We start from the raw sequence: 25281 nt of genomic DNA, 5'->3' as shown, positions 1-25281 counted from the left end.
TTAGTGGTTAAGATGCTGGACTAGTTTGTTGCCGGTTCAAGCCGGCAACAAACTAGTAAGGTTGCCGGTTCTAGTAAGGTTGGACTAGTAAGGTTGCCGGTTCAAGCCTCATCGCCACCATTGTTGGGCTCCTGAGCAAGGTCATTAACCCACAATTGCTCAAACTGTATTCAGTCATAACTATAAGTCGCTTTGGATAAAAGCGTCTGCTAAATGCTGAAAATTTAAATGTAGGCAGTTTCTTTAATAATTTGAGTTTAAATTACCTTAGAACCGTTCATTTCTGTTTATTAACACTATAGTATCATCAATACAAGCAGTAATAGTAAAAGGGGGTTTATTTCTATACCCTCAATTACATTTTATCTATAAATTTTAAAAATATGCTGGCTAGCTTCTGTTGTTCTAGCTACTGGCATTTTATCAGCACTGTTGTTTCTCCTCCATTTCTTCCATAGAATTATAAAAAATCTCAGCATTATTCCAACATTACAAACCTTAACTCATTTTCCTTTGTTGTGAGTTGTAGACATTCTAAGCTTTCAAATTGTACCTTGTTTACCAAGGATGTATATGTTAATGACACAGAAATTACCTTCATACTACATGAGTTCTGTTTAGTACATGTTATTCTCCTCAGAACTGTGCAGTGTGTGCTGTATGCTACAAATTTACAGCCGTGTATCTTTTATTTTCTTAGTAGGCACAGTTTCTTTAACAAATTGATGTAAAATTACCTCAAAACTGTTCATTTCTGTTCCTTAAGTGTTCACTTACTCAACAATTACTGTAACGGTAAACGTGTTTACTTCTAGAGGTGAACGCTAAAAAATAGGCGAGGTTGCACCGGAGCCATAATACATAGCCACTGGCGCTAAATAGTCATATTAGTTATTACATACTACGTAGAAGGCTACTAACAAAACAAAAGTGCGCATTTAACAATTGACATATACTACTTAGTAGGGTAGTATGCAGTTTGAGACTAAGCATGAGTCACTTCCTTAGCACAATGTACCTGGGTAGGAAACAGGGAGGGAGGGGTCTAGTCTGGTCTACTGCTCACCTGAGAGCGGTCGTGTCTCATTCCGAACTGCTGAAATAGTTGAGTAAAGATTTTTCTCTGGTGAGTAGATAATATTGTTAATAAGTTATATTAATAACTGTGTAAAAACCGAAATTGTTTTAGTGATGCACTGTAGTAAAAAAAGTATACATGAATCTAGTTTAAGTAATTGCACAGTTGCTCTATTTTACTATGAAAGTACAGTGAAAGGTGGGGCAGTCCAAATAACTTTATTCTTCAGATTAAACTTATAAAAAGTTATCTTAATGTATCATTACATTTACTTTTTCATTCATTTCGTAAATAAATAATGACCAACTTATATCTAGTATCTAGTGGTAAGTTAGGATGTATGGTCTGGTCATATTGCTGTTACATTTATAAAACTATCAAAGTATTAAGTAATCTTTGTTTTATTAATATAAAATTAAAGAGAAATTTTTGGGCTGTTTTTTAATTGTAAAACCAGTTTTGTAATGACAAAATGTGATTGTTGTTTCTTGTTTCTTTTTTTTTCTTAATGGTTTTCAGAAAAAATAATGGATTTTTAAAGCTTTGGCATTACACAACCATTTTCTGTTATTACAAAATACTGTATGTAGAGAATCATCTAGATTTGGATATGTCAGTACAGTGTAATGTAAGTTGTCAATACTTTAATAATGCTGACCAAATTATTACTCTAAGCACATAGTTATTAAGTAAGTTTTACAATTGTGCTGACAACACTATAGTATCATCAATACAAGCAGCAATGATAAAAGGTTTTAAAAGGTATAGGTTTTATTTCTATACCCTCAATTACATTTTATTTATAAATGTTGAAAATATGCTGTCTAGCTCCCTACTTGACAAACACTGATGGTCTGTAACGCGTTACTTAGTAACGCGTTACTCTAATCTGACCTCATTTTTTAGTAACGAGTAATCTAACGCGTTACTATTTCCAATCCAGTAATCAGATTAAAGTTACTTATCCAAGTTACTGTGCGTTACTATTTTTGTCATTTTCCTTAGTGAAAAGATATTTTTGCTTTCTTCTTGGCAGGGGCGGAGCCAGGGGGTGGCCAGTGGTTGCCATGACCACTATAAAGTAATCTTCGGCCACCCCCCTGGCTCCCCCCCTGGCTCCCCCCCCCCGGCTCCCCCCCCCCCCACCGCTTTGCCGGCAATTTTTTGAAGCATTTCTGCACGCAGGAGCAGCGCACCTCAGATGAGTAGTTCTTCACCAAAACAGTGCAGTATTACACTCAACATAAATGTCAACCACCAACACAATTACAGAAGTACAGTAGTACTATTTAGTAGTATTCGTGGCGCGCTACGAGTAAAAGCGCCAGCTTCTCTGCGCATTCCAGTGTTGCCAGATTGGGCGATTATCCGCCAAATTGGGCGGATTTTGTTGGAAAACAATTTAATAGCAGGTAAATAACACTTCTATTTAAAAGAAAATCTTCCGTTTTAAGAAGCTCCAGCATTGTAGAAGGCTATTAAAAGTAAAGTCAATTTTCAATGCTGATTTAGCGTAAGTCTGTATCATATTCTTGAAAGAAAATTAAAATTTGTTTTCCATGCATTCACACTAGCATGTTCTGGGATTCAGTTGAGTCTCATCAGTACACACAAGTTGGCAGCCAAATGATAAAGTATTGCAAAGGAATATCTTTGAAATATTCCGCATTATATAACTAATAAAGTAACTTGTAATCTAACTTAGTTACTTTTAAAATCAAGTAATCCATAAAGTAACTAAGTTACTTTTTAAAGGAGTAATCAGTAATCAGATTACTTTTTCAAGGTAACTAAGCCATCACTGTTGACAAACCAATAAATTTTGATATATTTCAGGGAAACACACCCTGACTAACAATGTGTGCCTACATACATTTTTCCCTGTTACTGGTGAGCATTTCCAGAGTTTGTTTGGATTTGGTTAAGATCAATCAAATGTTATTTTTGTTTATAAAACATGGAGCATGCAGTGACTGCACTGATTTCCATAAGTGACAAAAATGTGAATTAGTTAAATAGGAAAATTACCTGACTTGTGTTCGGGGGAATATGCACTTCTTTGAAAGAATTCACTGAAAACCATGAGGCATGAAGTGGGACTGTGTAGGAGATCATAAAATGTTGAACCTTTAAAATAGGGTACTGGTTACTGGTTATCTTAAGCATATTATAGGGTCTGGAATTAAGGGGTTACATTGCATAGTCCCTTTTGTAAATATTTAATATTCATTTAAAATTTCACATTTTGTCTGCTCTGTATTGCTTGCAACCTGCAACTAGCTTAACTAGGTGTAATGTATTGGTCTGACTATAAGGAAGTTTTATTTGTGCCTTCAGGCATACTATATCAATAGGCTCAGACTTGTATCCCTAAGCTAAGTTTAATTACAAACAAAATGACATCACCTCAGTGTTTTGAACGTACCAACTCATTTAATATTTAGCACCATATACCCTCAACCAACTAGGTGTTAACAAAAAAATTTTATTGAGTTCCCTCCACCATGACTATCCAAACATCATCTAAATAATTATATACTATGGAGCATTGACTGTAACAACAGTTGTGTACAATCATCTGGTAGTCCAACCCTCAACTGCAAAGATTGCTCTTATTCACTCACTGCAGCTTGATTTGTTTACTGATCCATCTGAAATTAGATAAGGGAATTTGTTGGGTTAATGTGCTAAGCTTTTCTGCTCTCAGTCATGTCTCTGCTTGTCTGAAATTCCAGTGGTGAAGTGTTGGCCGTCTTTGTCGATGACCACCCTTCACCACTTTTTATACAATGAAGTCTCACCCATTTTCTGATCCTGTGTATTGTACAATTTTCTAATTAATCAGCCTCTCTAAGCTCTTTCGTTCTGTGCTGTGTAGTTTTGTTCTCTTCTTGTTGAAACATGCCTGATTTACCTTGTAAAGTCTCTAGCAGTTACTGAATGCTTTGAATTTTGTGCTGGGGGAGCAAAACTGCAGAAGTAACAGAATATGTGACTGGAATATACGTATTTAAGCAAATCTTACAAGCTACACAGTTTGAATTAAATACCACACGTCTGGCATTATGGGTAAAATATATAAAAAAACATTTTTTTCTCATTCCTGGCATTGTTATTAGAGCATATACAACAGGAGCAGACTTGTAGCACATGCTGCGAAAATATTTTTGTATTTACCCTTGACATACATACAATAGTAATTCAGTGTTTTGGCTTTAAGATATGTTTGACATTTTTTTTTTACAAATTGAAGTCAAACTAACAATTTGAACTGTGTACGTGTTGTCACTGAAGGAGGAGTATGATTTTGAAAGCATCAACATTTTTCTCAGTAAATATATTTCTAATGGGGCTACTGACATGAAATTTTCACCAGATGTTGGTAACAACCCAAGTAATTTACAAAATACAAAGAAATCAAAACAAACAAAAGCCAAGGAAACTCTCAAGTGGTTTCAGAGAAAAAAAATAAAGCTGCTAGAATGGCCCAGTCAATCACCCGAATTGAATCCAATTAAGAATCTATAGAAAGAACTGAGTTCATAAAAGAGGCCCCCGGAACCTTCAAGATTTGAAGACAGTTTGTGTGGAAGAATGGGCCAAAATCACACCTAAACAATGCATGCGACTAGTTTCTCCATACAGAAGGCGTCTTGAAGCTGTCCTTACCAACAAAGTATTAAATACATTTCAGTAAGCGTGTTCAATACGTTTTCCCTGTGTCATTCCACTTAATTACACATAACTTAATTTATGGACTTATCTGTTTTGATTTCTTGAATTACTTGAGTTGTTACCAACATCTGGTGAAAATTTCATGTCAGTAGCCCCATCAGAAATATATTTACTGAGAAAAATGTTGATGCGTTTAATACTTATTTTCCCCACTTTATAGACCATATTTAAATTATTAGGTCTTCTAAAATGTTCAAAAACACAACACAGTGCAGTGTTTTGTATACTATACAGTTGCCAGGAAACAGAAGTAAACCCTTTGGAATTACCTGGATTTCTGCACTGGTTAATGAAACATGGTTTGATTGTTAATATATTTCAATTATAGGCCAACACAATCTAACTAAACTAATAACACACACACACACACACACACACACACACACACACACACACAGTTGTTCTGTTTAGGTCTTTTATGAAGCATATTGAGTAAACGTCCACAGTATGGGCTGAAAAACTTAGTAAATCTTTTATTTTAATATTGTTAGATCTCCCTGTAGCAGCACTCTATCCAAAACCATTTCATGGAGTTGCAAATAAGATTTGCACGACCTTGAAAAAGAAATATGGACCATTCCTTACTTAAAATGTAATTCTGTTCATCAGTGTGCTCTGTAAAATACATGAACTGTTTGTGTGTTATTAGTGTTTTCTATTACTGGGAATTTGATAACAATTAGACCATTTTTATGAGTATTTAATGCAGAAATCCATGTAAAGGCTCACTTACTTTTTCTTGCAACCTAATATAAATAGGTAGTCTGCTAACTGTATGTCAATGTTAAGCAACTTGGACTGTTGAATCTAAGCTTTAACCTACAATTATATAGCTTTCATAAATGTAAAAACAACATTTTAATACAGTTACATAAATGTAAAAAAACAATATCTTCAATAACAAAAGTCTAATTATTTGTGCATTAGTAATGTAATTAAGTGTATTTGCTAGCCAGCTTTCCTGCATGGTTATTATTTGGAACTGGGTATCAAATAAGAGCCTAAAAGAGACAATAATCTGATTTCCTGTTTCTGATCTTCATCGATACAGATAATGATCCTGTAATTAAATCCACACAGTGACCAACATGAGTGTGTGTGTGTGTGTGTGTGTGTAATTCTTTAGGACAGTTTGTATCCTGTGTACTAATGTCTATATCCAGTTTTGATGCATTTGATGTTTTGGTTTATTTAAACCTCTCCGGCCACTCTGGATGTGTGTTTATAATATTCCACATAACATAAAAATATTTGAATGTGAAATTATCAAGAGAAACTTAAATACTGGTAATAGAACAACATTTCTTGCTTTTATGGGGCTGCAGGAGGACATGAGGCATTTTCTGTGTATATCAGCATAAATATTTATAGATTCTATATTTGCATATGAAGTAATATGTCTAGGCCATTTTAGCCCAATTTTTATGTTTTACTACTCCTTTAGCCTGGTGAGGATCTTGGTGGGTCCAATGTTCCCAAACAATGGGCGCAATGCAGTAACACACCCCATATAGAACACCAAACCTTCATGGGGCCTCAGCCCCCAATAACACCACTGGCTATTTGAATCCCAGGGTTAGTGGGCTAGTGTAGTTTAGCACACCTAATCAGTATTAAAATTAATATTTGTTTGTTTATTGTTGATTAGGATTTTAACGTCGTACACTTTTGGTTACATTCATGACAGGAACGGTAGTTACTCATTACACAAGGTTCATCAGTTCACAAGGTTATATCGAACACAATCTTGGACAATTTAGTGCCTCCAATTCACCTCACTTGCATGTCTTTGGACTGTGGGAGGAAACCGGAGCACCCGGAGGAAACCTACGCGGACACAGGGAGAACATGCAAATTCCACACAGAAAGGACCCGGACCTCCCACCTGGGGATCGAACCCAGGACCTTCTTGCTGTGAGGCTTATTAAAAATAATAAGCCATTTATTATTTCACATGTATTAATATATCTTATCTTAAAAGTATAGTTTTTGGCCACGTGCTCCATTTTATGTGTTATATTTTAAAATTGTTTGATATTTTTTCTTTAATCTTTGGTTCATCTGAAAATGAGAAATACTCTGAGCAGTTTGTGAAAAGAATTTATTGATAGTATTTATTTACTTTTGTTCTGCAGACAAAGCCATGGTCACTGCTGCTGAGTATGGACATAACTCATGGGAGCTGTCTATTCAAGTGGACCAGCAGAAAGAAGAGGAGATGATGAAGTTTAAAATTCTGGTTAAAGGGGACCTTCACATTGGAGGACTTATGCTGAAACTGGTTGAGAAAATTAGTGAGTACTTTTAATCTCTGTTCACATCAATGCTTCTCCTTATATGTCTGTTAAAGAGTAGTTACATCACACAGACAGTAAAGTGTGATTCAGCAGCATTATGTAGGAGTCACCTTATAATGTCTGGTATGCAGCAAACAGTCAGAGCAGAAAAAACTGTTAGAGCACAATATTTTCTTAACAGTCCTAAATAGACTTATTCTTCTGTTGGCTGATATGAATGTAGAGATAAATTCCTTGTTTAAACCTTTGGGTGTGACTGTGTTTGCCTTACGTTAAATTGCTTCTGGCTTCCTGCCACTGTTTTACCACCGTGGTATTATTTACAGACCCAAGGTCTGAAGTTCACCTCACAAACCGACCTGAGAGAATAAAACTAACGGCCTCTCGCTTTAAGAATGTACAAAACACATCATAATACAATTTGGTGTATTATATGCACTGTCACTTTCTTTATATATTACACCAAAATTTCTAGCTAATACTATGTATTCAATGTATTTAAATGTAGACCAAGACCAGCCTCTGGTAAGCAAGAAAATTTTAAGTTCCAAGTATATCCTGTTCACTGACCTGTTATACTGATATCAAATGTTACAGCTACCAGCCACACATGCTAATGGACCTAAAAAAAAAACATACGAGACACATGTCACACAGTGTACCTCATAATTTACAGATTTTATTGGCATCTTTTATGGTCCGATATACTGATGGGCAAATATCAAATGCAAAAAAAACTACATAAAGTGTCTTACTAAGGTTTCAGGCCAATGTGTCTTGGGATTGAATGCAATGTGTGTTTGCATGGATAAGTCTGTAAAATTCTAATACAAGGAGGGAACATATATTTAATACATACATATACACCGATCAGTCATAGCATTAAAACCACCTCCTTGTTTCTACACTCACTGTCCATTTTATCAGCTTCACTTACCATATAGAAGCACTTTGTAGTTCTACAATTACTGACTGTATTCTATCTGTTTCTCTGCATGCTTTGTTAGCCCCCTTTCATGCTGTTCTTCAATGGTCAGGACTCTCCCAGGACCACTACAGAGTAGGTATTATTTGGGTGGTGGATCATTCTCAGCACTGATGCACTCACCACTAGTGGTGGTGTGTTAGTGTGTGTTGTGATGGTATGAGTGGATCAGACACAGCAGCACTGACGGAGTTTTTAAACACCTCACTGTCACTGCTGGACTGAGAATAGTCCACCAACCAAAAATATCCAGCCAACAGCGCCCTGTGGGCAGCGTCCTGTGACCACTGAGGAAGGTCTAGAAGATGACCAACTCAAACAGCAGCAATAGATCAGCGATCGTCTCTGACTTTACATCTACAAGGTGGACCAACTAGGTAGGTCTAATAGAGTGGACAGTGAGTGGACACGGTATTGCAGCGCTGCTGTGTCTGATCCAGTCATACCAGCACAACACACAGTAACACACCACCACCATGTCAGTGTCACTGCAGTGCTGAGAATCATCCACCACCTAAATAATACCTGCTCTGTGGTGGTCCTGTGGGGCTTCTGACCATTGAAGAACAGGGTGAAAGTAGGCTAAAAAAGTATGTAGAGAAATAGATGGACTACAGTCAGTAATTGTAGAACTTCAAAGTGCTTCTATATGGTAAGTGGAGCTGATAAAATGGACAGTGAGTGTAAAAGCAAGGTGGTTTTAATGTTATGGCTAATCGGTGTACATATATTTTATGTAATTGGTGGTTGAAGCTGGTGGAGAGCTGTATACAACACTGGTTTAAAATGTTACAATAGTGCTTACTTGGTTGAAGCTCTGGTAAGTATAAAGAGCATTGCTTATTATTTACATTATATTCATTTTCACCAAATCATTCAGGAAGCTCATGTGCCCTGTGGACGGGAGCAGTATCTTGGAATTTCTACAAGGATATGAATATTTAATGATATTGAACAGGTGATCAGGCAAAATAACTTAAATTACGTCTATAATCTAAGGGGAAATGCCCTTAACATTACTTGTACTTTATTCTCCAAATGGTCATTCAGATTTTCCTTTAATTTGTCACCCATTTAAAACAGTTATGCTAAAACTGCAACATGTTTAAACACTTTCAGTATAGGAAGTGGTGTGGCTTCATGAAGACTCGTCTGCCTTAGTCATTGGGTAGGATCATATAATTAAGTGACATATACAGAAATCACCACCTTGCTACACTCGGTAATTTCCTGTTTGGTCCACGCCGTGTTTGTGTCTGCATGCTGATGAGATCATGTTGTGTTCAATAGTGTATCCATGGACTGAAAACATTAAAATACATTCCACAATCAAACTAAGTGTAATACTATTGCAACACAAGTGATTCATTTTGGAAGCGTTTTAATCTTTCATGGTTAGATAATCTATCCAAAGATTTAATGTCCACATTTAAAATAGTACAGCATTTAAGTAATACACAAATGAAACTGAAACTGTTGTGTGTTATGACAGGGGCCCCTCAGGACTGGTCAGATCATGCCCTGTGGTGGGAGCAGAAGAACTGCTGGCTGCTGAAAACTCACTGGACGCTGGATAAGTATGGAATACAGGCAGATGCTGACCTGCGCTTCACTCCTCAACACAAACCCTTGTGTTTGCAGCTGCCCAACATGAAGACCATTAAACTGACCGTCAGCTTTTCCTCAGTGGTCTTTAAAGCCGTAGCTGAAGTTTGCAGAGCACTCAGTAAGTGTGGGAAGATCTGGTCCTGTTTAGTCATGATAATGCTATGCTTATGCAGTGAAGTTTCTTACCAGATTTGATTTTTAATCAGGCATAAACTTTGTTGCTCTTTCTCAGTTTGTTTCTCTTGTTCTCTTTCTCAATTGTTTCAAAGCAAATGTAGTTAGCATTGAGTAACTCTTATAATAAGCTGTTTTATGATTAACCAGGAGCAGTGTTTTGTTCTTAGACATAAGAAGATCAGAGGAATTGTCCCTCCTGAAACCTCCAGATGATGGCAAAAAGAAAAAGAAAAAGGACAAGGCTAAGGAGTCAGATGAAGATGATATCATTAACATGGACATTATCGCTGGTTCAGGTAATGTAACTGGGAAATGCCTTCTGTATAATTAATTTGTTTAATCACTTTGTGCACAAATTGATGTCCATAAAGACGTAATTTAACAATTCGATTTGTTGTTGAGCAGCTCTAGTGGTCTTTACAGAGCCCTTAACCCCAGTGAACACTTTTGAGATAAATAGTGCCTTACCTGCGCCCAGGTGGCGCAGCGGGACATTCCGCTAGCACACCAGTGCCGAGATTTTGAACTCCTCGGTTCGAAACTCAGCATTGCCACCAGTCGGCTAGGCGCCATCTAGCGGGCATAACTGGCAGTGCCTGCAGCAGACACGTTTCTGCTGGGCAGGGTGACCGGACTATGCGAGTGGGGTCTTCAAACGCTGTGTAAAGACTGTGATTAGCAGATAGGGCTAATAGGGCTAAGGGCTGCGTGTAGGTCGGAGGAGGTGTAAGCAACAAAATACCCACCTCGACTGCAATTAGGGATCCCCCAGCAGCGGAAGACAAAATGACTACGTGAAAAAGGGATAAAATGCATAAATAAAATAGAAAAAAAATAGTGCCTGACCTGACAAATGCTTTTTTAAATAAATGGTCACAAATCTTTCTGCTGTCACCTTACAGCAGAAAGAGCCTGGGCTTAATTTCCTAGCTGGGTGGCCGGGGTCTTTTCTGTGTGGAGTTGGGGTAATATATAACCATTAATCCAGGGTGCAAATGCAACCTAGACATAATATCACAAAGTTATCAAAGTAATTCAGAGTGGCAACCAGATTACAAAACAGTTTTAGGTGAGGAGTCACAATAATGAGTTAAAACTAGGCCACAGCAATACTTGATATGTATACAATGTGCAGTTATAATTACATAAAATTGCATAATACTGTATGGGTATAATTCTCGACACAAAATGTGTTAAATATGTTTTTGTGCAGCTGGTTCTGGCCACTACAGTAGGACCATGACCGCAACATATGACCCTGAAAATGGGATGCCACTGTCGGCTACCAGTATGTGGTTTGGAGAGAACCCTTTAAGTTCCAGCCAGCCTAACGTGCCTCCAGAAGAGCTGGTCAAGATGTACCAGCCTCTCAGTCTGGAGGACAAATCTGTCATTAATGCAGGGTAAGAGTTATACAGAAACAAATGAATAAAATAATAATTACTAGTTGAAGTAGTGTTTTACATCACTGTGGTAGCCTATTTATTGTTTAGGGCAGTGGTAGCTTAGTGGTTCAGGTACTGGACTAGTAATCAGAGAGTTGTTGGTTAATGCCACTGTTGGGCCCCTGGGCAAGGTCCTCAACCCTCACTATAGGTTGAGATCAAATTTGTTACGTTTACATTTATGGCATTATGGACATTTTTATCTAAAGCGATAACAGTTGTGACATAATACAATTTAATCAATTGAGGGTTAAGCACCTTGCACAGGGGCCCAACAGTGGCATCTTGTTGTGGAATAGCTTGAACAAGCGCCTTAACCACTGATCTACCACTGTTGGCATCTTATGACCTATTGTCCAGGAAAAGTGTGGTCAAGCCCCTGTGATGGATTGGCACTCTGTCCAGGATATCCCTGCCATACGCCCATTGTTTCCTAGTGGAACCAGATGGGCCACCACCCTGATTACCCTTTCCTACAGTGTGTCATTGGCGTTTCTGGGTGTCTCGAGTGAACCATCGTAGACGAACAAGCTGCCCCAAAGGAGGTGTGACAGTCCTTATCCAGAGTGGGTCTGGCTGGGTTTGGGCTTTACCAGTTGAGGTGGTTGGTTGCCACTCATGCATTGCTGTCCCCGGCTTGTCCTGTGTTTCCATTATTTGTTCTTTTTCCGGAAACTTGGTTGTCACAGGTGCTCAGAGCAGCTTGCCATTTTAGTTGTCTTGGCCACCTTTCATTTTCCTTTTACCCTGTTTGTTGGTGGCTTTGTAGCCACAGTACTGTTCCACCTTTGTTAAGCATCCTTGTAGGTGTGGGGCTTTATCTGGTGCCCCAGTTGCGCCATTACAAAAAAAGCACCTAATTTAGACTGTCTTCTGTACACAGATCAGCCATAACATTAAAACCACCTCCTTGTTTCTACACTCACTGTCCATTTTATCAGCTTATCACCATATAAAAGCACTTTGTAGTTCTACAATTACTGACTGTAGTCCATCTACTTCTCTACATACTTTTTTAGCCTGCTTTCACCCTGTTCTTCAGTGGTCAGGACTCTCCCAGGACCACCACAGATCAGGTATTATTTAGGTGGTGGATGATTCTCAGCACTGTAGTGACACTGACATGGTGGTGGTGTGTTAGTGTGTGTTGTGCTGGTATGAGTGGATCAGACACAGCAGCGCTGATTGTCCACTCTATTAGACACTCCTACCTAGTTGGTCCACCTTGTAGATGTAAAGTCAGAGACGATCGCTCATCTATTGCTGCTGTTTGAGTTGGTCATCAACTAGACCTTCATCAGTGGTCACAGGACGCAGCCCACAGGGTGCTGTTGGCTGGATATTTTTGGTTGGTGGACTATTCTCAGTCCAGCAGTGACAGTGAGGGGTTTAAAAACTCCAGCAGCACTGCTGTGTCTGATCAACTCATACCAGCACAACACACACTAACACACCACCACCATGTCAGTGTCACTGCAGTGCTGAGAATGACCCACCATCTAAATTATACCTGCTCTGTAATGGTCCTGTGGGGTGAAAAAACAGGGTGAAAGTAGGCTAAAAAAGTATGTAGAGAAACAGATGGACTACAGTCAGTAATTGCAGAACTACAAAGTGCTTCTATATGGTAAGTGGAGCTGATAAAATGGACGATGAGTGTAGAAACAAGGAGGTGGTTTTAATGTCATAATGTTATGGCTGATTTGTGTATATTCCAGAAGAATCATAGAAACAAGACAAACGTAGCAAAATAAAACCAAAAGATATTAACATATAACATAAGCTGTTTTAACACTTAAACAATTTTTATTTGTTCTATGTACAGGTGGTTGGACTCTTCATGCTCTCTAATGGAGCAGGGAATCCTCGAAAATGACAAACTCTTACTGCGCTTTAAGTACCATTGCTTCTTTGATCTTAATCCAAAGGTAAGACAGTTTAATCAGAACGGCTTCCTTGCTAGTATTTATTAAATAACACGATTGTATACTAAGTGTTAACATACATATAAAGTGTATTTACTGTTAGTAAAGAGATTATATGTGTCTTTGTGCTTACTCTGCTGCAGTATGATGCGGTACGGATTACACAGCTGTATGAACAAGCACGTTGGGCCATCCTACTGGAAGAGATTGAGTGCACTGAGGAAGAGATGCTGATGTTCGCCTCACTACAGGTGGAATAATCACACACGGCCTAAGACATGCAAACAAAGTTTTGACACTTGGCACACTGCTGATGTTTTACCACAGTCACAAAGGGTCATTCATAACACTGAGGCCAATATTTAAAAAGCTGCCAATGTGGTCTTCTGAGTATTAAAAATGAAGTGGGATTTAAACCTTGTACTTTGCATAAAGTGAAGTTAATCCTGTATTGTACTAGTTTTTTTTCTATCTGCACATAAATTTTGAGGTGAGATAAGACAAGCTTTTGTGTAGCTGCAGGCAAGATGTTTTAATAGGGTTGGGAAGACAGGTTTTGGTGAGTGGAATGTAAGGAAGCGTGTCAGAACAAAGAAAATGGGATGAATATAGTGGGAGGGATTCCCCCAAACATGATAGAGCAGGACATCAAAGACTGGTTTCACAGGGAGACACTAGTATATTACTACTATATTTTGCTGTTTACCATCTTTTTTTTCTTTTTTTTTAACCCTAACACAGATTGTTAAAAGGAAATAACCTTTGTTCTAGTCTCTATCCATCATGTTTAGAGCCTGTTGAGCATCAAAATGGATGAAACCTTAGTTTTGTTTTTATGAAAAAGAACATAATGTTTAGTCGTAGTGCACTTTAAATAGATGTCTCAGGGCATTTGTTTGGACAGGCAGTAAACATTTATGCAAACTGCCCTTTTTCTTTGTGATCATCATTAGACATTAGTCAAGCTTTAGTGTTCCAAATGTAAAATGTCTGCTTACAATTAGGACCATATATTATGCTTTTATTTATGTTGTAAATAAATATTATACCAGGTGCTCAGGTGACACAGCTGTAAATTATACTAGCTCAATACCTCTGGGATTCAGATTTAGAATCCCCAGAGGTGCTGGTTGGGAGTTTATTTATAGACATAATTGATGTCTGGGGGTGTCCTAAATTGGTACGTTATTGCACTGTGCCCAGTGATTCTGGGGAAACCAGACCAACCATGACCCTGACTAGGATAAAGCAATGGTAAAACATTAAAATGAATAGATAAACGAGTAGGTGAGTGAGTGAGTTAATAAATAATTATAATAATTATAAAAATCAGTAAAACTGTTTATGGATCTCTGCAATACGATTGTGGCAAGACATATATGGGCAGAGATATACTGTATTGTAGAATAATATCTAGGGCTTTAGATATTCCCAGGATCAAAGTTGGTCGTCTGGCCAAATTGAAAAAAACACTGGTAACCTTGTCATTGGAGAAAACAGCTATTTTTGCTGCACTCTATAAATCAGGCCTTTATGGAAAAACGGAAAGTACTACTGAGTTAAAGGCACGTAACAGCCGGCTTAAAAATTGCTAAATGGCATGTAAAAGAATCTGGCGTGGCTTCGGGGCAAGTCTCAAAATGTGCTTGAATCACCCAGCCAAAGCTCAGAATTAAAACCTATGAAACATCTGTGGGGAGACCTGAAGATCACAGACATTCACAGATGAGTAACATCCAATCTGACCGAGTGGAACAGGATCTGGTGTGAAAAATGGGATAAACTGCCCAAAACCATGCATGCAAAGCTCGAAGAGACCCATCCATGTTTTTAAAAAGTGTTCCCAGTTTGTCATTATGGGTGATTATGTATCAATTGATGGGTAAAACTGGTCGTTACATCCATTCTAAATCAAATCCACAATTCAACAAAAAGCAAGAAGTCAAGGGGTCTGAATACTTCTTTAATCCACTCTATACATTTTTCCCTTTAGTATCACATATGCAAACTGACCATGTCAGCTAATCCTGTGGACAATTCTGACGAGCCTGAAATCGATGAAGTGGAGGCAGCACTCTCTCATTTAGAAACCTCTCTCGAAGGACGGAGCACAGACAAGATTTTGGTATGCATAAAGTTTGATAATCACAATTACTGTGGTAATGCCTTTTTTTCTCTCTTCATGTATCATAGTGTAATATTTTTATGTTCTCAGGAGGATATCACAGATATTCCAAAGCTGGAAGACACCCTAAAACTATACAGGTGAGCTGGGGTCATTAGCAGCATTACTGTTGTTGACTGGGAGTTAAATCTATATGACTCCCTTTAGTTAGCACCATTACAGGATTTGAATCATTCTCCTGAGACACTAATGCCTCATTTCGCCTGTTTACTTTACAGGCCTAAACGACTGCTGAGGAATTTTAAAGAGTACTGGTTTGTGTTTAGAGATACCAGCATTTCTTATTACAAAAACAAAGAATCAGCTAATGGGGAGCCCATAGAACAGCTGCATCTACGAGGTAAGAATCACTGGGACCGTGTTCGTGGCTTCATGCTGTCAGCTGTGCTTCAATTACTAAAACATATTCTAATGCCCCTGATCTTACAGGCTGTGAAGTTGTTCCAGATGTCAATGTGACAGAGAAGAAGTTTGGCATCAAACTCTTGCTGCCTGTTGCGGATGGAATGAATGAGGTGTACATTCGCTGTGATAATGTGAGTCAGATTCTACTGTGACATACGGTTAAGGTTAAAACACTTGTAAGTATGGAGTTGGAGTTGCTTCCCCCTCCCCTGCTTTATAACAGCCTCTACTCTTCCAAAAAGAATTTCCACAAAAATATGGTAAGCCCAGATCCTGGTGGTGTTTAAATGGATTGAGGTCTGACCTCTGTTCGGGCCAATGAAGTTTCTAAACACCAAATATGTCAAGTCATGTCTTTCTGGATGTTACGTTATGCCCAAGCCATCCCCCCGACTGTAGCCACCAAGTTGGAAGCATATTTTATCTATCTGTTAGCAAATGGAGTGGATAAAACACCTGAACTTAATACTCATGTGTGTTTACATTCTTTTGACCATATAGTGTATGTCCTGGCAGTCTTGTTGCTTATTGTGGGTTTTATGAGGTGCTCGGGTGACACAGTGGTCTCTCACTGAGATTCAAACCTTGGTGTTTGCTGGCCAGGCATTTACAGACATAATTGGCTATGAAGCCCTGTGATGGATTATCACCCTGTTCAGGGTGTGTTCATGCCTTGCGCTCAATGATTCTGAATGGAATGTGTCCCACCCTAACCAACACTAACCAGAATAAAGAGGTTGATAAAAACAAAAATTGAAATGACTAATATATGACTAAACTGAAAGAAAAAGGATCTTTTTGTACTACCGCTTCATCCTGGATAAGGTCATCTGGTTTTCCCAAAATCAATGGCCGCAATGCACTAAAGTACCCTGGACAGAATCCCAATCCATCGAGGGCCTTATCCCCTCCTCTCAGACACAGCCTAAATAAGGCTAAACTGCATCAAATTGTGTAGTACTGTAGCAAAAAAATTATGCCATTCATAATGTACTAATTAGACGTACTTTTTAGAGTGGTAGTATTCTGTTAGGCTTGGCACCAGAAGAGATTTAATAGCCATTATTAGGTTCCAGTGGTTTAAAAACGCATACATACAGTGTATCACAAAAGTGAGTACACCCCTCACATTTCTGCAGATATTTAAGTATATCTTTTCATGGGACAACACTGACAAAATGACACTTTGACACAATGAAAAGTAGTCTGTGTGCAGCTTATATAACAGTGTAAATTTATTCTTCCCTCAAAATAACTCAATATACAGCCATTAATGTCTAAACCACCGGCAACAAAAGTGAGTACACCCCTTAGTGAAAGTTCCTGAAGTGTCAATATTTTGTGTGGCCATCATTATTTCCCAGAACTGCCTTAACTCTCCTGGGCATGGAGTTTACCAGAGCTTCACAGGTTGCCACTGGAATGCTTTTCCACTCCTCCATGACGACATCACGGAGCTGGCGGATATTCGAGACTTTGCGCTCCTCCACCTTCCGCTTGAGGATGCCCCAAAGATGTTCTATTGGGTTTAGGTCTGGAGACATGCTTGGCCAGTCCATCACCTTTACCCTCAGCCTCTTCAATAAAGCAGTGGTCGTCTTAGAGGTGTGTTTGGGGTCATTATCATGCTGGAACACTGCCCTGCGACCCAGTTTCTGGAGGGAGGGGATCATGCTCTGCTTCAGTATTTCACAGTACATATTGGAGTTCATGTGTCCCTCAATGAAATGTAACTCCCCAACACCTGCTGCACTCATGCAGCCCCAGACCATGGCATTCCCACCACCATGCTTGACTGTAGGCATGACACACTTATCTTTGTACTCCTCACCTGATTGCCGCCACACATGCTTGAGACCATCTGAACCAAACAAATTAATCTTGGTCTCATCAGACCATAGGACATGGTTCCAGTAATCCATGTCCTTTGTTGACATGTCTTCAGCAAACTGTTTGCGGGCTTTCTTGTGTAGAGATTTCAGAAGAGGCTTCCTTCTGGGGTGACAGCCATGCAGACCAATTTGATGTAGTGTGCGGCGTATGGTCTGAGCACTGACAGGCTGACCCCCCACCTTTTCAATCTCTGCAGCAATGCTGACAGCACTCCTGCGCCTATCTTTTAAAGACAGCAGTTGGATGTGACGCTGAGCACGTGCACTCAGCTTCTTTGGACGACCAACGCGAGGTCTGTTCTGAGTGGACCCTGCTCTTTAAAAACGCTGGATGATCTTGGCCACTGTGCTGCAGCTCAGTTTCAGGGTGTTGGCAATCTTCTTGTAGCCTTGGCCATCTTCATGTAGCGCAACAGTTCGTCTTTTAGGATCCTCAGAGAGTTCTTTGCCATGAGGTGCCATGTTGGAACTTTCAGTGACCAGTATGAGAGAGTGTGAGAGCTGTACTACTAAATTGAACACACCTGCTCCCTATGCACACCTGAGACCTAGTAACACTAACAAGTCACATGACATTTTGGAGGGAAAATGACAAGCAGTGCTCAATTTGGACATTTAGGGGTGTAGTCTCTTAGGGGTGTACTCACTTTTGTTGCCGGTGGTTTAGACATTAATGGCTGTATATTGAGTTATTTTAAGGGAAGAATAAATTTACACTGTTATATAAGCTGCACACAGACTACTTTTCATTGTGTCAAAGTGTCATTTTGTCAGTGTTGTCCCATGAAAAGATATACTTAAATATCTGCAGAAATGTGAGGGGTGTACTCACTTTTGTGATACACTGTATATAAGATAATGAATTATGCATCACATATTTAGTGTAAGATTATAGAATAAAATTAATCTTACCAGGAATACTCCGCCTCTTGGTCAGTAAAATAGTTTAACTTGAGCTACTTGAGTAATAAAAAAGTAAACTTACAACATGTAGGAGTGCTAGTAAAATACTTTACTGTATTTCTAATAGAAAGTTGGTTATGAACTGTTTTTTCTTATTTTGTTTTCCAAATGTGTGTGTTAATCATTTTAACCTTGATTAATTTTACATATTGTTGTTACTTTACTTTATTAAAGGAGAGCCAGTATGCTAAATGGAAAGCTGCCTGCATCCTGGCCTCTAAGGGCAAGACCATGGCTTACAGCTCCTACCGCACAGAGGTGAAAAACATCCAGTCTTTCCTGCAGATGAAGAGTTTAGCGCCCCCACCTGGCCAAACTGCTCCTGACGTGGAGTCCATGGACATGAATGCAGAATGCTTTGTGTCTCCACGATACTCCAAAAAATACAAGGCCAAACAGGTAATCAAGGGTTTAACCAGTGGTCAACATTATGAAGTAATATGCCAGCAAATCAGACTTGTATGTGAAACTAAAAAACTATATTAAAAACTTATAAAGCTTGTAGTTATAAAAAAACTTACAATATACACTAATAGTATAACACAAAAGTACCAAATGCTATTTCAAGTATTAGTGCCCTGTTCAAGATGTATTTTTTGCAGCCATGGTTCTCAGCTGGTGCCAGTTCCACTGTAACCCTAATCTGGATAAAGTGCTTACTATAGGTAAATGAGCAATGAAGCAAAGTCACTGATTATGTGCATAATGCAGTATAACAGCTGGTAGTCTGGTAGTCTTTCTTTTCACCTGTCAAAAACCTGCAGAAGGTGTATTACCTTACCTTGGGTGTGAATGTGTTAGTGTGTGTTGCCTTGATCAAATGATGTATTCTTGGACAGTTTTACTCAGTGTTTGTGTGTGGGCCCCAGTCAATGACCTTTAAATGATTTTAATGTCACTTTAATTTTGGATATTTTCTTTTTATATATGTCAATATATGGTCAAACTTATGTGGACACCCCTTATAATTATTAGGCTTAAGTCTTTAGTGTATACAATCAATTATATAGAAGAAATGTTATGCTTGTAACTTTGTGGCAACCATTTGGGAATGCCTTTTCCTGTTCCCTAACTTTGTGTCCTTGACAAGTTTGGTTTATTGGAATTCCAGTAGCCTCCACAGAGCCTTGATCTTAACCTTACTGAATAACTTTAAAAGGAATCGAAATCTTTTGAGTGAATGAGCACACTCAAAAACCTCTCCAAACACACTCCAAAATCTTGTGGAAAGCCTGTCCTAGGAGAAATTGAGCCTGTTATTGTTGCAAATAGGGATAAGATTGTATGCTAGATTTACCATACGATTTCCATATCAGACATTTACAGTGTTAGTGTAAGCCGTTGTTGTTTCGTTCATTGCAGTGTTTGGTAAATTGACCTGTCTGTTCTTTGGGTTATAGCTGACCACAAAAATTTTGGAGGCACATCACAACATTTCCCAGCTTACTCTTATGGAGGCCAAAATGCGTTTCATTCAAGCATGGCAGTCATTGCCAGAGTTTGGCATCAAGTACTACATTGTCAGGTACTGAAAATAAACAATATTTTATACTACAGACAAATGACATGCAATCATGAAATGAACTTAATTGATTAGCTTTTACAGCAAACATCATATTTGTTGTTTAAGACTTACAAAAAAATATGTGCCTGAGGTTCTTTTACCTGGCTGTACATTCTCCCTGTATTAAAATGTAAACCCCTGCTGTTTGCACACAGATTCAGAGGGAGCAAGAAGGATGAGATACTGGGCATCTCATACAACAGGCTGATCCGTATTGACATGGCTACACGCCAGCCGGTGACCACGTGGAGATTTGCTAATATGAAACAGTGGAATGTCAACTGGGAGATCAGACAGGTTGGGAGAAGGGAACACTGACAGTGCATTTCTAAATTTAAGGCTTTTAGTGTAACAAAGCAGAATTTAAAGTGTTGTTTATGAATAAGATTGTTTTTAGTACATACATGATACTTAAAAATACACACCCTGTTTTTCTAAAAAGTTGGGATATTTTGTAAAATGCAGTAAAAACAAGAATCTGTTAAGATAAGAGATAAGATAAGATAATCCTTTATTAGTCCCACAGTGGGGAAATTCACATTGTTGCAGCAGCGAAGGGATAGTACAGCACTCAGTACAAAAGATAGACAATAAGAAGAACAATGTATAATAATAATCAGGAAAAATATTTACAAATAATTACAAATAATTGCACATTGTAATAATTTCACATGGGGAAAAAAGTTGCACATAGTTATGAATAAATTAAAGTGTATGTGTGATCTGTCTGGAACAGTGCTGGTTATATAATCTAACAGCAGCAGGAAGGAAGGACCTGCGGTACCGCTCCTTCCCACATTTGGGGTGAATCAGCCTGTCACTGAAGGAGTTGCCCAGTGCTGCCAGAGTCTCATGCATGGGGTGGGAGTCATTCTCCAGCATGGATGCCAGCTTGGCTAACATCCTTCTGTCTCCCACCAACTGCACTGGGTCTAAGGGGCTCCCCAGGACAGAGCCGGCCCTCTTAATGAGTTTGTTTAGTCTCTTCCTGTCCGCTGTAGAGATGCTGCTGCCTCAGCGTAGCACTCCTAAACTCAATTCACCTAAACCTTTATTTAACTGTCTGAAGTACAAAGACAAAAATCCAGTTTTTACCGGCCAACGTAAGTGTATTTTGTAAATATAAATAAATTAATATTTTGATGCCTGCAACATACACAGTTGGGACAAAGGCATGATTACTACTGTGTTACATCACCTTTCCTGTTAATTTAGTTAATTATTTGAGAACTGAGGAGACTTTTATTGTGAGTTTTTCAGGTGTAATTTTTGCTCATTCTTGCTTAATACAACATTTTAGCTGCTCAACAGTCCGTGATCACTATTTTTCTCTTTATAATGTGCCATATATTTTCAATACAAGACAGAACTGGACTGCAAGCAGGCCAGTCAAGCACACACACTTCGTGTCTACCAAGCCACACTGTTTTGTAACGTGCAGAATGAGAACTGGCATTGTCTGGCACTGATGCAACTGACAGATGATGGCTTTTGCACCTTTTGCTGATAATAGTCAGGATTTCATTATTGGCATCTTTAAAAACAAGCTGAAATGTGTACTCATCTTACCACAGCACACGTTCAATGTCCTTTTGTTCATCTGAGATGAGGTTCGGCCCAGAGAACATAGCAGCATTTCTGCATAGAATTTATGGGTTAATAGCATTATATCATTTCAGTTCGAAATTCTTGAGGCAGTGGTGGCTTGTGTTTACTAAAATTGTTTTTTTTAAAGCATTCCAAATGGTGAAAGACTTCAACTATTTGCAGTCTTGTGTGAGAAATGTTCTTTGAAATATTTGAAACATTTCTCACAAAGTTTGGCACAAAGTGGTAAGCCACAACAAATATTTGCTTGGGTCTTGCTTTGGTACTCTTATCTCTTACCAATTCATCTGCTTATTGTGGAATGTTCCACAAAGGTATATTTTGAATATTCTAAACTTTTTTTACCTTTAATTTACCCCTGTAACAATTGGTTACAAGTTGTGTTGCAGGCATTACATTCAAAATGTGTTTATATTCACAAAATACAATCATGTTGGTCAGCCAAAACATTAAAAGTCATTTCTTTGTACTTTTGTCAGATGATTCAAGAGGATTATCAAAGCACATATGTTTATTGTATATTTATTGTATTTTATGTCCCAGCTTTTCCAGAAATGGGGTGTGTATTATTCATTTATGTACTCGTTTGCCAGTCTACCATGTGTGTAGGTACACTTTGTACAGATACAGTTCTTAACTCTAGTCCATCTATTGCTATGTATAATTTCTCAGTCCTTATCTTTTTCAATAAATGAAAAAGGGCAGCTGTTATACAAGATATTGTGTGGGTGCTGGGCTGTTCTCAGCAAGGAAATGAAACATGGCATAGTAATATCTGTAGCAGTGGTATGATGGTATCAGATGCAGTGTTGTTTTTTTATATTTGGGTAGGCTTCAGAATTATAAGCACCCTTGATAAAGGTTATTAAAAATGTAAGAAACAAATTACAAATACATTTCCTTAAAGAAAATAAAGGGTAAATAAGTGGAAATGTATGAACAAATGTAATATATAAAGGTCATTATTCTCCACCAACATTTTAGGATATACACAAGTAAAATTATATGATGACAACCGAATTAAGCCATATTCATTCTAGTATCTAGGGAAATGTCTTGCTCTGTATTTTTCAATCTTATCAAACAATATAGGAAAAGACACACTGCTGTTGTTGTAAAAGCAAGGCGCCACTAATTGTGGGACAAGGTTTTCCTAAAAACAATTACACTGATCAGCCATAACATTAAAACCACCTTCCTGTTTCTATACTCACTGTCCATTTTATCAGCTTCACTTACCATATAGAAGCACTTTGTAGTTCTGCAATTACTGACTGTAGTCCATCTATTTTTCTACATATTGCTCATCTATTGCTGCTGTTTGAGTTGGTCATCTTCTAGACCTTCATCAGTGGTCACAGGACGCTGCCCACAGGGCACTGTTGGCTGGATATTTTTGGTTGGTGGACTATTCTCAGTCCAGCAGTGACAGTGAGGGGTTTAAAAACTCCAGCAGCGCTGCTGTGTCTTATCCACTCATACTAGCACAACACACACTAACACACCACCACCATGTCAGTGTCACTGCAGTGCTGAGAATGACCCTCCACCCAAATAATACCTACTCTGTAGTGGACCTGGGAGAGTCCTGACCATTGAAGAACAGCATGAAAGGAAAGCATGCAGAGAAACAGATGGACTACAGTCAGTAATTGTAGAACTACAAAGTGCTCCTATATGGCAAGTTTAGCTGATAAAATGGACAGTGAGTGTAGAAACAAGGAGGTGGTTTTAATGTTATGGCTGATCGGTGTATATTTGTATATTTTATGTTATTTTAAGTGCATTTACTTTAAGGTTAGATTTCGGTATTTATGTTTGAAATTGAGATAATTAATCACAATACATTGTTTATACCTTTTTACTGTACTTAAATATGTCAGTAATTGTGGAGCTGAAGTTGTATAGTAAATTGTTTCTAATAAACTAACTATAAATGGGAGATTCCGATGGGTTTAATCGAACAACTGGCAACCGAGTATATAGCATTTTCAACACATACAAAGACAAATGTTAAAAAATATTTACCTAGAAGTGAATAATCAGATAATCAGATCTTCTGTCTTGTCCTAAAACAGTGGAGCTGAATGCCTTTAACTGTCGTTTCATTTATGTTTTTGTTTCAGGTGGCGTTTGAATTTGATCAGAACGTGTCTGTAGCTTTCACCTGTCAGAGCTGTGACTGTAGAGTGGTTCATGAATATATCGGAGGCTACATTTTCCTCTCTACACGAGCCAAGGATCAGAATGAAACACTAGACGAAGAACTCTTTCACAAACTTACAGGTGGACAAGAATGACCCGAAACAACATTGAGCTATGGAAATTCACTATACAACTATCTCTCTGTGTCAGTATTTGGATCTGCAGAGTTTAGTTAAAGACCTTAAATGTATTTATCATGTCAGTTTTCTGTTATTGACGTAGACATTGACTTGAATGGCACCTACACTGAGAATGCACATGTCAGCAGGTTCATGTCATTTTTACATATACTAAATTAGATGCTGCATCATAAATTACATACTGCACCCTTCATATGCTCCGTTCTGTGCCAGTGGTTCTGAATCCTGTCCAGGGAACACTGAGAGCAAGACCGGAAAACACCCAGACTCACTAACTCAGTTACACTTACTCGCACCTAGAGACTATTTAAAGTAGCCATTCCACCTTTTGGCATGTTTTGGGAGAAGCAAGGAACTAGAACATGACATAAACATGCCAGACTTTGGCAAGACAAGCACAACGTTTTTATGTTTTATACTGAACGATTTATATATTTTTGAAATGATGGATTTGTGGTGGTCAAAGCTGTGGTTTTTGTGTGATAGATGCTTAGAATGGATATTTCTTTTGTTGTTGTTTGGCATGTTGAGGCGCACTGTTTAATATTTTATTTTACTTTCTTTTACCAATGAGGTAAAAACATGAGAAAACAAGATTTGCTGCTGTACTTCACCTTGTAGCCACCTTGAATTGGTGGGGGAGCTTCTACACAGCTGATTTTTTTAAATGAATTTTTGTTGTTGTTTTCCTTGTCTGCTGTTTCTGCTACGGAATCCAGTAAGGAATTTACTGGAAGTAAATGATGTAATTTGTTCTAAGCTTCTAATTAAAACATGGCATGATATTGCAAATGTCTCATATACACTGCTGTGAAAAAGTATTTGCCCCCTTCCCACTTTCAAACTGTAAAACTGATTTTAACATTAAAGCTAATCCAAGTAAACACAAATGCTTTTTAAAATGGTGATTTTATTTATTAAAAAGAAAAATGCTGTTCATCCCTTCATGGCCCTGTGTGAAAAGGTAACTTCCCCCTATAGCTACTACTTCAGTTAACCAAATTGAACTGCCAACTGGGCTTTAATTTATTAGTCACACTAGCTACTTGCTGCCTGACCTGTTGAATTT

General features: G+C 38.3%; 1 protein-coding gene across 1 annotated transcript; it reads left to right on the top strand.

The window, feature by feature from the left end:
- Positions 1–1103: 1103 nt before the first annotated feature.
- Positions 1104–24167, top strand: fermt1 (FERM domain containing kindlin 1). The gene is made up of 15 exons (XM_063001373.1): positions 1104–1126; positions 6949–7107; positions 9588–9821; positions 10048–10176; positions 11094–11283; positions 13151–13253; positions 13394–13501; positions 15244–15375; positions 15466–15515; positions 15654–15775; positions 15865–15971; positions 18870–19094; positions 20096–20220; positions 20415–20556; positions 23994–24167. Exons 2-15 carry the CDS (start codon positions 6957–6959, stop codon positions 24165–24167), a joined length of 1992 nt encoding a protein of 663 aa, XP_062857443.1. The 5' UTR covers positions 1104–1126; positions 6949–6956.
- The last annotated feature ends 1114 nt before the right edge of the window (positions 24168–25281 follow it).

Source organism: Trichomycterus rosablanca, chromosome 9 (assembly GCF_030014385.1).
Source record: "Trichomycterus rosablanca isolate fTriRos1 chromosome 9, fTriRos1.hap1, whole genome shotgun sequence".
Taxonomy (NCBI): domain Eukaryota; kingdom Metazoa; phylum Chordata; class Actinopteri; order Siluriformes; family Trichomycteridae; genus Trichomycterus; species Trichomycterus rosablanca.
This window is presented reverse-complemented; position numbering and strand designations above follow the sequence as displayed.